The sequence below is a fragment of the Primulina tabacum genome, chromosome 17 (assembly GCF_025594145.1).
Source record: "Primulina tabacum isolate GXHZ01 chromosome 17, ASM2559414v2, whole genome shotgun sequence".
NCBI lineage: Eukaryota > Viridiplantae > Streptophyta > Magnoliopsida > Lamiales > Gesneriaceae > Primulina > Primulina tabacum.
In genome coordinates this window covers 12,850,506-12,864,334 of record NC_134566.1, presented here as the reverse complement: position 1 = coordinate 12,864,334, position 13,829 = coordinate 12,850,506, and the positions used below count along the sequence as shown (strand labels likewise).

The following is a 13,829-nucleotide window of genomic DNA, read 5'->3' as shown; positions in this document are numbered from 1 at the left end:
ATCAACTAAATAATATTTACCTGCAAAAAATAAGAGTTAAAGTGTAAATATTTATCTAACAATTATTTAAAAAAACATATAAGATATATTAATATCAAACCTTCAGGTGGGAGTGGAAAATGCAATCTCTCTCTGGGCATAGCCTCTTTAAAAATTTTAGAATCATGAGCAGAACCTTCCCAACCAGCCCATACAAAAGTAAAGCACATGTCGAAGTCGCATACAGCCATAACATTTGTTGAAGTATACCCTTTTCTTCCAATGAAATCTATTTGCTTGCTAGGCGGAACACGAATGCATATATGTGTGCCATCAATAGTCTCTATACAATCTTTAAAATAAGGCCAATATCTTTTGTCATTCTTAATATATTCAGGGACATCTGTAAAATTAAGATCGATAGGTTTGATGATATCTCTCGACAACTTCCATATGGACTCTAAAACGCTGTGAAACTGTCTTGAAACAGTTTCCCCCGAGTGTTGAAAACGCTCTTGAACATTTCTAACTGAAGCAGGTTGACCTATTATGTACAAAAATAATCCCACCTTTCATAGATATCAACTCCTTTTGTTTGCTGTAAGCTATATTTTTGGAGTAGATCGTCACATAGTTTATAAAAAACATGTTTCCTCATTCTGAACATTTCAAAGCATCGTGTCTCATTACCATTCAATATCTCTGCCACCCATTAAGACCCTGATAACCACGATGTCTTACATTTTTCTTTAACAATATATTTCATAACATAATTCGTAACACCACACAAGGATAACAAAACCATTCTTTTCTTAGAGACATGTGTATTTCTAATAGAATCAACGGAAATGTCGGAATCACTTGATGCATCAGAGTTATCTGATATAGTGGAGCCTGAACTCGCAGACATCCTGTGAAAATATATGAATAAAGATAAATATATAAAAAAAACAATAAACATTGAAAGTTTTAGATTATTGCATTAAAAATTTAAATATACTACTTAGTAAAGTTGACTCATCAATCAATAAAAGAAAAAAACAAGTGCATTATTCAAGTATTTTTCCTAAAAACATAACTCATGTTAATAACGCTTCAAATCATCTTTAGTGAATGTCTTTGCCCAACCAAGCTGCAGTTCCGAGTCCTTCAATCCGATAAATGTTTGCCTATTATGCTTTTTACCCAAAACTCTAGTAACTGTGAAGAATTGCTCACTGCCAACCACCATACCAGGCAAACTACGAAGAACCTCCAGACAATTTTCAATGCTACATGGATCATCTTTTGGTGTTTCGTGTATAGACTTTTGAGTCTCAAATTCTTGAAGGACACGATCAAGTTGATCGGCTAACCTAGTGGCAATGAGACCTCTTTTTTCCCCACTCTCCCTTCTTTTTCTCTTCCTTTGCTGCATAGAGTTGTCAGCTCCCATTGTTGAGTTTTCCATAAATTCTTGGCTTTCAACATTAATATAAACATCACTTTGAAACTCTCCATCTAACTGAACATCCCAATCATTTGTATCATCGTTGAAATTATTATGAATTGGTTGATCCTCTGATGGTGCTATTGCAGCATAGCCAGTTGCTATAGAACCTTTAAATATATTTTCCAATAAATCTAAATTCTTGGGTCTCCTCAATCTAAACTTTGCATACTCGGGATTTTCTTGTAATTTGCAACGTAACAAAAAATAAATAAAAATAATTGATTAAAAATTTAAAATGTAGTATATAAGTTATGTACCTTAATCTTATCCTCCCACTAACTATTATCAGCTTGCACGGTCATCTTGTTATGATCCCAACCAAGGCCAGTCTCATTATTTCCAATAAGTTGTGCCCACAGTGCAAAATATTTTCTCATAGAATCTCATTTATTTTTGAATTGTTTTTGATTCAAAGAAAGTCACGTTCTCTCATGAAATTTTGAAACTAAATTTGTGTACCCCGTTTTGTTTAAATGTTTGGTAGGCTTATTGCCGGATTCAATTTCTTCCTCACAAATTTTTAAAAATATTTCGGTATTCTGATCAGTCCAATCCGTCTTATTATTTCCATCAGCAACAAATCCAGGTTCAACAGTCTCAATCGTATATCTAGGTAATTGACTTGGATTTGATAATCCTCGTTTAGGAGCTAACTTCGAATACATTCTATATTCAAAAAATAAAACATAAAAAAACAATAGATTATCTAATTCACAATATCATAAATGAAAAAGTAATACAAACAAGGATTAAATAATATTACAGTAATATTATGGTATATAACATATTTTAATTAATATAATATTATATACGTAATACACAAGAATTGATGAATATTATATACGTAGTTGCAAAAAAATGGAATAAGCAAATACTTTCCCCTTCCTGACTTCCTGGATTTATCGGATCATTGACCGAATTGTAACATAATTATCTAATTCACAATACATAATACAGACGTAAATGAATAGGGAGTGTAGATTCTGCAGCAAAAAGAAAGCAGAAAAAAATGAACGAACAAAAACCTCGACGGAAAAAAAAAATTGTACCTTGTAGAAGAATGGAGAAAAGATTGAGAGGAGGCTACTGGTGGATTTTTTTAAGGTTATTAAAAAAGCTAGTGAAAAAAGCTCTAAAATAGGGCTTTTAAAAAAGCTCTAATTTCAACTTACTAGAAGCCCACCCAAACAAGTTAAAAATTAAAAAAGCACTTTTTTTTTTAAAAAAAAAACACTTTTTTAATTGTAGCTTCTTATACCAAACGGGTTCTTAATCTGTTTGCTAAAATGACTACATGATGACTACTCTATCTTTATATGTTGACATTGCTACACGTAAAATATTTAAACTTTTATTTAATTTATATGACCAATTTGTTGCTATTTAATTTTGATTGGACTACATATTCATCTTCATGGGCACTACCTGAATTTGATTTTTTTTTTAAGCTGTTGTTGATTGTGATTTTGGGTTGAAATATTTTTCATAAGATCTCTCTCCTACCATGGGTATCTTTATTTTCTTCTCCTATACTTGAATTTCATAGAGCACTTTTGGATTCAATTTTACTTTTTTTTTTTTGAAGAACTGCGCAGAGATCATGCTGAAGAGTTTGAGAAATTTTGATTACATTAGTTTGTGAATGTTAAGAACAAATTACATTTTAGTTTCAAAAAAGGAACAAATTTCCGAACTCAAGAACTCCACTGTTATCTCACATCTTTTCACTTCCTAGAATATTTATCTAAAACATCTAAAGATTCGTGCACGGAGAATACGGGCGAGAGTGAAACTAATCGAACTTACAATGTCCATAATCAGCCAACCCCACAGGTTTTTATTACATTTTTGTGTTTTCCAGAAATTCACATGTATTGTAATTTATATCATGCTGTCTGTGTTGAAGAAGAAATCATGATTCAAACATATATTAAAATCTCATGTTTATCTTATTTTTTTGGGTTATTGTCATGAAGCTCGTGTCATTATTTAAGAGCAGATGCTACTGTAATTAATCATGAATGCTGTGTTCCATTACAATGTGTCACTTGGATATCATTCTATGCAGGTGCATGGATTTGTCCTGAGGTTGCTGAAAGATGGAAAACATTGTTGTTTGTGGTATTCAAATATGAGAGGAAAGCAAGAAGAAAACAAAGAATATGGCTTGTAGAGGCAAGTGTTTAACACTTTCTCCTTAAGAAGAATTTGCCCCTCACAATGTGCTAGAGGTTGTGGCAATCTTCTCCCAAGATACAACTACAACTCTTGAATAATGAGCACTCAAATATTCAAGTTCTATAACAAAAAAATGAAGGAACTCTCTCTTGTTGAAGAAGGAAGAAGAAGAAGATGCAAAAAGATGTTATGTTGTGTATTATGTATTTGATTTTCAATAATCAATCATTTAATGTTTTTCATGTAAAAGACATGATCTTTCATTCATATGGGGTGTCCCTTGGCCATTGTAACTGATCACAATCATCAAACAATGCCAAGGAAATGAAAAAATATCAGAAAATTCGAAGGGACACGAAGACCTGCAGGCACCCGCTCGCGCCTGCACGCGCGCGCGCTGCCGAGCTGCTCTCGGCAGGCGCGCGCACCCGCGCGCCTGCTACTGTACATGCCGATTTTTTTTTTTCGTTTTCGTCCCTTACATGTTCCGACTACTCGTTTTAAGTTCTTTCAACATTTGATGAACTTGTTTCGAGTTTAATTCAGAACCACCGAACTTAATATTCGTTCATTAAGCTTCGTTTTTCGTTTCGAATTTTCCCAATCAAATACATTGATTTATTTGCTTAATTTTCATTCATTAAGCGTCAAAATTCCAACAAGCATGTCATGCAATGTGACTGACTACCATTTGTTTTCCCTGCTGAAAATTACATACTTTTTTCACATGCATGATAAACTAACAATGTAACATTTTTCTTTGCATATGCCGGTTTTGAAGAGAAACCGGCCGCAACTGGTAAGTGAGACGCTCTTCTCTTTTATGTGAATTTTAAGGTTTAGGAACCTAATAAGTTTATATTTTTTTGGGGACTGATATTTGCAGGTTTAAGAACCTAATCACAAGCGAAGTTGCTAAAAATATAATGTTCTCAGCAATTGGAAATCTTTTTTAATACTTCTTGGATACTTTATCATCAGTGAACTCAGTTTTTATTTTATTTTTTTTGTAGAGGTTATTATGATACTTATATGTACTTGATGAAAATGCATTGAAAACATAATTAGTATTAACAAGGAAGGATGTTACTTTAATTTCTCTTTTCAAGGCTAGATTAAACTATATACGATTGATCCATGTAATTTATGTATGCCTTTATGAAATAACAGAATTTTCGCCTTCCCCAAGATAACAAAAAGGGCACATTGCATATAGCATAGTAATTATTATGTTGCACTTAAAATGTTGAATTCATGTGTGACAACCTCTTGAAGTGGGATCTTATTCTTTCAGGATTTAGTTTAAATTCCTCATCTGAATTTGTTCTTTATATTGTTCCCTTATATTTGAATTAAAGTAGTACTACAATTAAACAAGGTTGCTTCTGGTAACTTTCTTTGAATCTCCATTACACATCTCTCTCTCTCTCTATACCTCTTTTCCCCACCCCCACACATTTTTTAGTTATAAATGCTGTTTTTGCATAAATAAATTATTGTTGCATGGAGTACATAGTAGTATTGCATGTTCAGATGTTATTGAGCTCGAAACAGCAATTTCCTTTTACATCTATCTATTTTAATGTTGGGTCAATCTGGGCGGGCAATTGCTTAAATTCCGGGATTTTCATATATATATATATATATATATATATATGTGTTTTCAATTATTTCTGTCAATTTCAACTTCTTCTGATGATGTTTCACATCTCAAAAATCATGTAGTTTGTACAATTTTGTTTTATATTCATGCAATTTTTAACACCTTTACCGCTACTAATCATACAATGTGAAACAGGAAAATACGTAAGCAGAGGGGTTTTGTGGTTTCTAATAAAAGCTAAAAAAAAGTTTTAGCGAAGGTAAAATGTAAAATAAGGTTTGATTTATTTGATCAATTTTATTGTATATATAGTTTATTTATCACTAAATTTGAGGTTAACTTTTCCAAAAAACTAACGTATAACATAAAACAATGAGCGTGTATTTTAAAAATAATAATTATATTTAGTGTTTTTTGATACATGAATTAACGAAGGTCGCTATGTTTATTGTGGATATATATTTTTAGGTTGTATATGAATTGATGTATTTCAAATTCAATCATTTCAAATGTATTTTTTGTAGACATTATAAATTTCGAATTCATCACTTGTATGTTTATATAGTGTTTTTCATATTAATTATGATGAATTTAAAGTTCACTCAATAATGGAGATATTTAAAATTAAGGCAAAAACTTGTGTGAGACGGTCTCGCGGGTCGTATTTGTGAGACGGATATCTTATTTGAGTCATCCATGAAAAAATATTACTTTTTACGCTAAGAGTATTATTTTTTGTTGTTAATATGAGTAGGGTTGACCCGTCTCACAGATTAAGATCCGTGAGACGGTCTCACATGAGACCCACTCTAAAATTAATTATACTTTGTGTAAGTAATTAATTTATGAATTTAAGATTTTATCTATTGTTTCATCGTTAACAATAAAATTATAATCGAAATCCATAAATTTCAAATGCATAGTTCCAAATGCAACCTCAAAGAATTTATGTCGAATGCATGTAGCTAACAACAATTCTCCTATTTGAGACAAGATAGCGGATATTATATCCAATTATACAAATCAATTCTAAATTTAAAAAAATACAAACATTTAATTTTATAAAATTGATTTAGTATTCTGCCTCGGCGGTTGGGTTTCCGTTGAATGAAATCATAGCAAAACGTACAAACGTACCCGTCTCCTCTAATCTGCCTCAGATTCTCTGTTCCAATTACAAGCGAGATAACCATCCTAGAATTGGGTTCAAAGAAGAGAAATGGGAAACGGTTCGGAGACAAAATTCGTGCAACATTTGATTCTATACGCCGCGAGCGCCGCGCTTAGCTGTTTGGTGTTGTTCGTGGGACTCAAGCATCTCGACCCGAATCACGAAGCCTCCAAGAAAGCTCTGGAGCAGAAGAAGGAACTCGCCAAGCGTTTGGGCCGACCTCTTGTGTTTACAAATCCGTATGAGGTTACAATGCCTCTTTTTTTTGGATTCGAAATTTGGGGGAAGTTTTTTACTACTTTCTGCTGGGGTACTCTCTGTTTTAGATTCTGTGATGTTTTTCTTTGCGTATTATGCATAAGATTTAGGAAGACTATGCTACAATGACTACCATTTAATTTGGTGGTAGTGATTACGGTTTGTCCTAAACGTGATTCATGTGGAAACTTGATTGTGTATCTGAAGTGTAGTTATTATAACGGTTGGAGTTTGAGTTTGCGGAAGGTGTAGTTATTATCTTGCTTGGAGCTTGAGCATATATTTTCACTGGTTAGATAATGAGGGTAGCTAATAGATTATATTAATAAATAGTAAAGATATGTTTCTTGGCGTAGCATTGCATTTGGGCTTGGGTTTCAACATTCTACACAGGCATGCCCCTGTAAGATCACGATTTTTCGTGCTGTTGGATGTTACTTCATAGAGCTGTCTGATATCTCTGGCACCATTTATTTTCTTATTGTTTTAGTTTTAGTTTTGAATCCAACCGCAACCCCCATCTGGTCTTGACTTGATTATACCTTCTTACTGTTGATGGTGCATTATTGTAATCTTGAGAAAAATATTCAATGATTTATTCTTATTTGAAATATCATTATGAACTGATTTTTTAATTAGAACTATCATTTTGACTCGAAAATTTTATGTAGACTTTCATTCCTAAGCAGAGCTATAATTTTCATCCTCTGTATTCTTTTGCCACTCCATTGTGCGAATGTAATTAATATTGACTTGAACCTATAACAGATTCATGGTCAGGTGATTCAAACTACCTAGATTTTCATCTGTTGAGATTAGTTACATGCAAGGTATGTCTAAATATACATGCTTTGCTTATTGATTATTTCTTTTTTATTTTTAATGAAATACAGGATGTTGTGGCCTGTGATGTGGTCAATCCCGACCATATTGATGTGAAATTTGACTCGATTGGCGGATTGGATGCCATTAAGCAGTCCCTGTATGAACTAGTTATTCTTCCTCTACGAAGACCTGAGCTGTTTTCTCATGGGAAGCTTCTTTGCCCAGAAAAAGGTGTTTTGCTATATGGACTGCCAGGCACTGGGAAGACAATGCCTGCCAAAGCAATTGCAAAAGAGTCTGGGGCTGCTTTTATCAATGTGAGGATATCAAGTCTAATGAGCAAATGGTTTGGTGATGCACAGAAACTAGGTGTGTACATAGGAAATAACATCTATTAAGTTTCTTCTCGCCTCTCGTCCGTGTGTATTCCCTGCATCATTATGTTTTATCGTGTGTGCAATACCTTGAAGTCTTGCTTATAAGGTAGCTAATGTAATCAAACATAATACAATTTAATACTTGGTTGCACTTGCTCTTTGCGACTTCGAAACAATTGTGAAAGATGGGTTTTTATATTCCAGTTCACAATATATTTTTCGTAGTTATGAATGATGGATATTGTATGTTCTGTAGTAATCAGGACTATTTGAATGATTTTGAATTTTTTACCCCTATTATTACAACAGATTAAAGAAAGAATCGGTGGTATGGGGTTTGTGGGTTGGATAATGTTTTTTTTTTATCTATTACAAAGATTCTTTATTTTATAAAAATGAAACGTGTTTCTATATTCCTTATAACAGAATGAGCTATTTTATTTCAAGTCTTATGCGAATTGCAGAACTTTCAACACTGAAATTGCAAATTATGTTAGTGCTTTTTAGATTTGAACACTTGGTTCTTATCTGCAGTGACTGCTGTGTTCACTTTGGCATACAAACTCCAGCCAGCTATTATTTTCATTGATGAAGTGGATAGTTTCTTGGGCCAGCGCAAGAGTACTGATCATGAAGCGCTAACAAACATGAAGACTGAGTTTATGGCTTTGTGGGATGGTTTCACCACTGATCGTAAGTTCTTCCATAATCTCATAAAAATACGGTGTCTCCTACTTTCTTTTTTGAGTTTCTAGACAGATTGTTGTTACGAGTTAGATAAGGTGATATCAATGTGTTAATATTAGTTGGTTAAGAATTTGAATGGTTCTTTCAGTTGAAATGACATGTTTTTGTTGATTCAGGGAACGCCCAGGTGTTGGTACTCGCTGCTACCAATCGTCCATCGGAACTTGATGAAGCAATTCTTAGACGACTTCCTCAAGCATTTCAAATTGGGATTCCTGATCGTCGGGAAAGGGCTGCAATATTGAAGGTTATATTGAAGAATGAGAAAATAGAAGTTGGCATTGATTATGACCGCATAGCCAATCTCTGTGATGGATACACGGGTTCAGATCTTCTTGAGCTCTGCCAAAAAGCCACCTATTTTCCTATCCGAGAACTACTTAATGATGAGAAGAGTGGAAAACCATCTACGGTCAGTAATTTATTTTATTGCTCTCTTGTACATGTTTCTTGCGGACTCATTTCCCTTCAGCATTACCTCTGAGCTCTTTTTTAAAGTTCCTGTGGAAGATGTAAGTTTAGAGTTTCTGTCAAGGTTTCCCTTTTAATGAAAATTGAATGCAGATAGACCTTGTAACTTAATAGCGACCTTGTCAATTTCTTATTTTTGCATGTCTAACCCATGGTGTGGCATGTTCAACCTGATAAATTAAATGCTACGTTACATTTGAATTCTTGTAAATCAACCTATTGCCTGAGATCCATGGTATTTTGAGCTTCACGTCAAACATTTTCTCTTATCTTGGTGTTGTTCTTGCTTTCAGGAGCCAAGGCCATTATCAATGGTAGACTTGGAGAGGGTCATTGCTACAACCACAAAAACAAAAATTGCTGCAAGTGAATAGAGACAATTTAATTCACAATCATCAGGATGGTCACCACAAAGAGAATCAGACGATTGTCAGGTCCAAGCCGCCATTAATGAGCTTTCTAAGCTTGTGGTTTCTCAAATTATTAACCTATAGACAGATGCTCGAGATACTTAATTTCCATTTACTACTCCCATAACTAACACTAGGTTAATCACTTGTAAAATCCTGCCTACATAATTAATTTTGGATATCGTTTTTAAATATATGCACGTGTGAATATTAATTATTATCCGATTTCTGAGATTTTTGACACACATCACACATGGACTTCACTTCTCCACAAAATCTTGATCTTTATCAGCCTAACCCATAATCTTGTGTTAATTTTACTGAATTGCCTTTTTTTTTTTGTCTTCTTTTTTTCACTGCCAGGATTGACTGGACTGCAGGTAGGATTTTTAACCTTACAGCTAGAATTCTTATCCTTGGGCTGCTTCTGAGTACTGGTACCGAGGTTAGTTATGTTAAAATCACGAGATAATTGCAAGCTCGTTACCTCAAAGATCTGTTTCCAATCCAGATCTGTAAAGTTTTAGTTTTGGGTTTCAAATGACGTACCAGTTTTGCCATGGCTTGTGGTGCTATGAAGACAAGACAGCGACCTTAGTTTCTTGTGAAGGCAATTGCGTATTATTTGTTATTCAGCTGCTTTCCAACTGCTCCAGGGGCACCCGCATTCGACCTAACACTGATTTTTTTTTTTTTTTAACATAAGACCTAACACTGATAAACCATTGTGTTTGGCCCAAATCAACTAAACAAAGACCCAACTTGGCTGTGAGCAATTTAATTAAGCAAAATCCATGAAGCCCAAACCACAGCCCAATATAAGAAGCCCAAGTGAAATTGCAGTTGGCCCAATGAAGAAACGTAGTATCAGTTGCTGCCATTGCCCGATGTGGAAGAACGTGGAGTGATGGGGGAAGGGAAAACTGCTGTGCAGAATGTGACAAAAGTGAGGGAAGGAAATCAGAAAAGGGCCCCCGACAAATTCACACAAAAAATCTACAGCAAAAACTCTGCAGAATTCATTATCAATTTTATGCAAAATTTCTCTTATTTGCTCTGTTGTTTATTGTCATTTCCAGCAAGCATTCTATAGATTTTAGCAATGTCCATCCAAGTCTCATGTGAAAGCTTTGTTCGAATTTATAACGGCATAACATATGTTGATGTTGTTTATGAGTTCCCCCTTTAATTTCATTATATTCGTCTTTTCAAGTTCTTATTTTTGGAGCCATTTTGAGGGAATTAGAACGAACGATCGAATCGAGATTCGCAACATTTGATTAGAAGTCGGATTATTTCACAAATTTGGCACGAACACGTGCCTGGCACACGCCCGCAAATTTTCGCGACAAACAAGTTGGCACGCCCAGTGGGACACAATGCCTCCAAAGCGTACTGAGAAGAGTGAAGGAATTCCTCCATCACTGGGGAAAGGTCATCGCTCACAAGAAGAGTTTCAGGAAACTGATGCAGAAGGAAGAACGGTTGAAAGGCTCGTACACCAGTTCGAGGAAGAGACTATGAAGGAAGGAATTACTGTTTCTGGTGGTGATGGGTCTTCGCCGAACTTCATGTTGGCCATGGAGAAAAATATCCGCAGCGATCTCAAGGAAATGACTCAAACTTTCGCTACTGTCATGATGGAATTTGTGGCAGAAATGAAGGAATGGAGAAAGTCTGCAAAAGGCGAAGTGGTTATACCAGAGAGTGATAAACTTCAAGAGAATGACGTCAAGCTGCTGAAAGATCAAGGCCAAGGATCAGGAGTTTCTCAGGCAGGTGAAAGTCGCCGCTCGGGGGAAGCACAAATTCCTGAATCTGCCAGGGAAGGGAGATACACTCCTCCACACAAAAGGGATGAGGAGTTAGGGTTGAAATTCCAAAACTGCAGCAACAGTAAACAAATGGCTGGTAACGTGTTCTCTAAGACGTCTCCTAACTTACATCCAGGGATGTACGTTGATGGGGGAATGCGTGGATATTCAGCGCCAGGTTTGGGGAATAACACTCGGGGGGCAATCTATCCTCCTCACCAGTTAAGACAAACTCCAACGTTGGATTTTGAGATGGTACGTGATGTGATTCAAAAGTTGTATGGCCCAGGAGTGAGGCCAATCAACCGACCAGAATTCCATAAACCGTATCCTGATGTTGTGGATCGTGACAACCCTTATCCAAAAGGATACCGCATTCCAGACTTCACGTTATATTCCGGGGAAGACGGTCAATCCAGCGTGGAACATGTGGCCAAGTTTACAATTCAGTGTGGGGAATTGGCAAATTTGGAGAACTTTTCTAATTACAAGTTACGTTTGTTCCCCAATTCCCTGACCAATACTGCTTTCACATGGTATGCAACACTATCTCAAAACTCTATTATGACTTGGCACGATATGGAACGTCAATTCCATACACAATTCTTCCGGACAGTACCTGAGATTAGTAAAGCGGAATTGTCAAGGGTGGTCCAAAAACCAGGGGAATCTGCCAATGATTTCATTTGTAAGTTTAAGAAGGTGAGAAGCAGATGCCGAGTTTTCCTCCCTGAATCAGAATACGTGAAGATGGCACAACGAGGACTCGATTTTGAACTTAGAAAGAATTTCCAAGGGATGGAATTCCGTGATTTTTATGAACTTGCGGCCAAAGTGTCAGAGTATGAGGAATTGTTACGAGAAGAGAGTCATAAAAGAAAGTCTACAGTGGGCTCTTATTTCCAGGAAGTGGAGGAAGTTGCACTGGCAGAAGTAGCAAATTCCGGATCACGCACTGTCCCTTTATTGAAGCGCAAGAGTGAAGAACTTTCCAAGAAAAATATTCCTCCAGTGCAAACTCCTTATACTTTCGATGCATCTAAGACGGAGGAAATCTTCGATCACTTAGTGAAGGAGAAGTTCATAACATTCCCCCCAAATCACAAGCTATCCACAAAGGAGGAGTTGAAAGAAAGAGATTACTGTAAGTATCACAATTCCTTCAACCATAATACTAATGCTTGTTGGGCGTTCAAGAATGTCTTGCAGGAAAGAATCAACAAGGGAGTCCTGAAATTTCCCGAGAAAAAGGAAGCGATGATAGTGGATGAAGATCCTTTTCCCCCGGTAGCCAATGTGAACATGGGCAGTACTGACTTGCGTTTCTTGATCAATGAGAGGAGAAGGAACGGGTACGGGGACAGGTCCATCAAACCAAGATTTACCATAAAGAAGTGTTGGGTGCCTCGAAAAATGATATTTGAGGTCAAGAAGAAGAAGACAGAAGCTATTCATGAAAAAGACCACTATTACAGTGGAGGCGGTCTGCATTATACTGGGAGGAATATGAGGTATGACAGGGAATCCATGGCCAAAAGGCCAGGGAACCAGTACCTCAGAAGGGGCCCACATCCTTGGTCGATGAATGGCGAGAGGAGAGCTGACCGGCAGTTATTTCAGAAGACAAGACAGAGGTCATCCTTTCTGAATACTGATAAAAAATATGAGAGAAAGTCCCGCTTTGTTGTTCCTCCTAGAGCAATCCCCGATGGCATATGGAAGCGGGTAGAACATCCAAAGTTCCCAAAACCTCTTTCTATGACCCAAAAACGACGTTTGTTGAGAGAAAAAGCTGTTGAACGCAGGTCTGGGGTGGAGGAGTCATTTAAAGAGAAGAAAAAATTTGGGAGGAAGGCTACTGAAGATAATGAGGAAGAAGATGATGACTTGTTATCAGAGGAAGACAGTGAACCAGTCAAGAGGGCTACTTTCAAGGTGGGACAGATTCTCGTTTCATTTGAGTGTGCCACTGGCTCGTTAATGCTGCTAGAGGAATTTAAGCGCAAAAGGGTGTTTGAGTCTGATGTATCCACTGGAAACAAAAGTATTACGAAATCCATTCAGGCTGACATTTTGAATGATTGCGTTGGTGTTCTTGTGGATGAAGAGAAAAGAGTGTTGATGAAGCGACCTACCAGTGAGATGACTAAACATATCAAACCACTCCATATTATAGCACATGTTAACGGAAAGCCGTTGTCTAGGGTACTGATAGATAATGGGTCAGCTGTGAATATTCTACTCTACAGAATCCTTCAGAAGTTGGGGAAGAATGTGGAAGACTTGATTCCTACAGAAGTATTTGTGGCAGCCTGTACCGGAGAATCCACCAAAACCTTGAGAGTTTTACCAGCAAATGTCACTGTAGGGTCTCGATCCTCTCTGTCAACCTTCTTCGTTGTCAATTCCAGTGTTAGCTTCCATACTTTGTTAGGGAGGGATTGGATTCACACCAATCATTGTGTGTCATCCTCCATGCACCAGTTATTGTTAATGTATAAGGA

At 36.2% G+C, this 13,829-nt stretch overlaps 2 protein-coding genes across 3 annotated transcripts; one reads left to right on the top strand and one right to left on the bottom strand.

Annotated features, from left to right (window-relative positions):
• Positions 1 to 1,063: 1,063 nt before the first annotated feature.
• LOC142530504 (uncharacterized) lies at positions 1,064 to 1,848 on the bottom strand. The gene is made up of 2 exons (XM_075636340.1): positions 1,752 to 1,848; positions 1,064 to 1,650 (listed from the first exon to the last, which is right to left on the bottom strand). Exons 1-2 carry the CDS (start codon positions 1,846 to 1,848, stop codon positions 1,064 to 1,066), a joined length of 684 nt encoding a protein of 227 aa, XP_075492455.1.
• A 4,540-nt stretch (positions 1,849 to 6,388) lies between these two features.
• LOC142531176 (uncharacterized) lies at positions 6,389 to 9,530 on the top strand. Of its 2 annotated transcripts, XM_075637244.1 has the most exons (6): positions 6,389 to 6,669; positions 7,450 to 7,461; positions 7,575 to 7,875; positions 8,418 to 8,576; positions 8,747 to 9,042; positions 9,395 to 9,530. In XM_075637244.1, exons 1-6 carry the CDS (start codon positions 6,472 to 6,474, stop codon positions 9,473 to 9,475), a joined length of 1,047 nt encoding a protein of 348 aa, XP_075493359.1. In that variant the 5' UTR covers positions 6,389 to 6,471; the 3' UTR covers positions 9,476 to 9,530. The 2 variants fall into 2 exon arrangements, with proteins under 2 accessions (XP_075493359.1, XP_075493358.1); XM_075637243.1 differs by lacking the exon at positions 7,450 to 7,461.
• Positions 9,531 to 13,829: the final 4,299 nt, after the last annotated feature.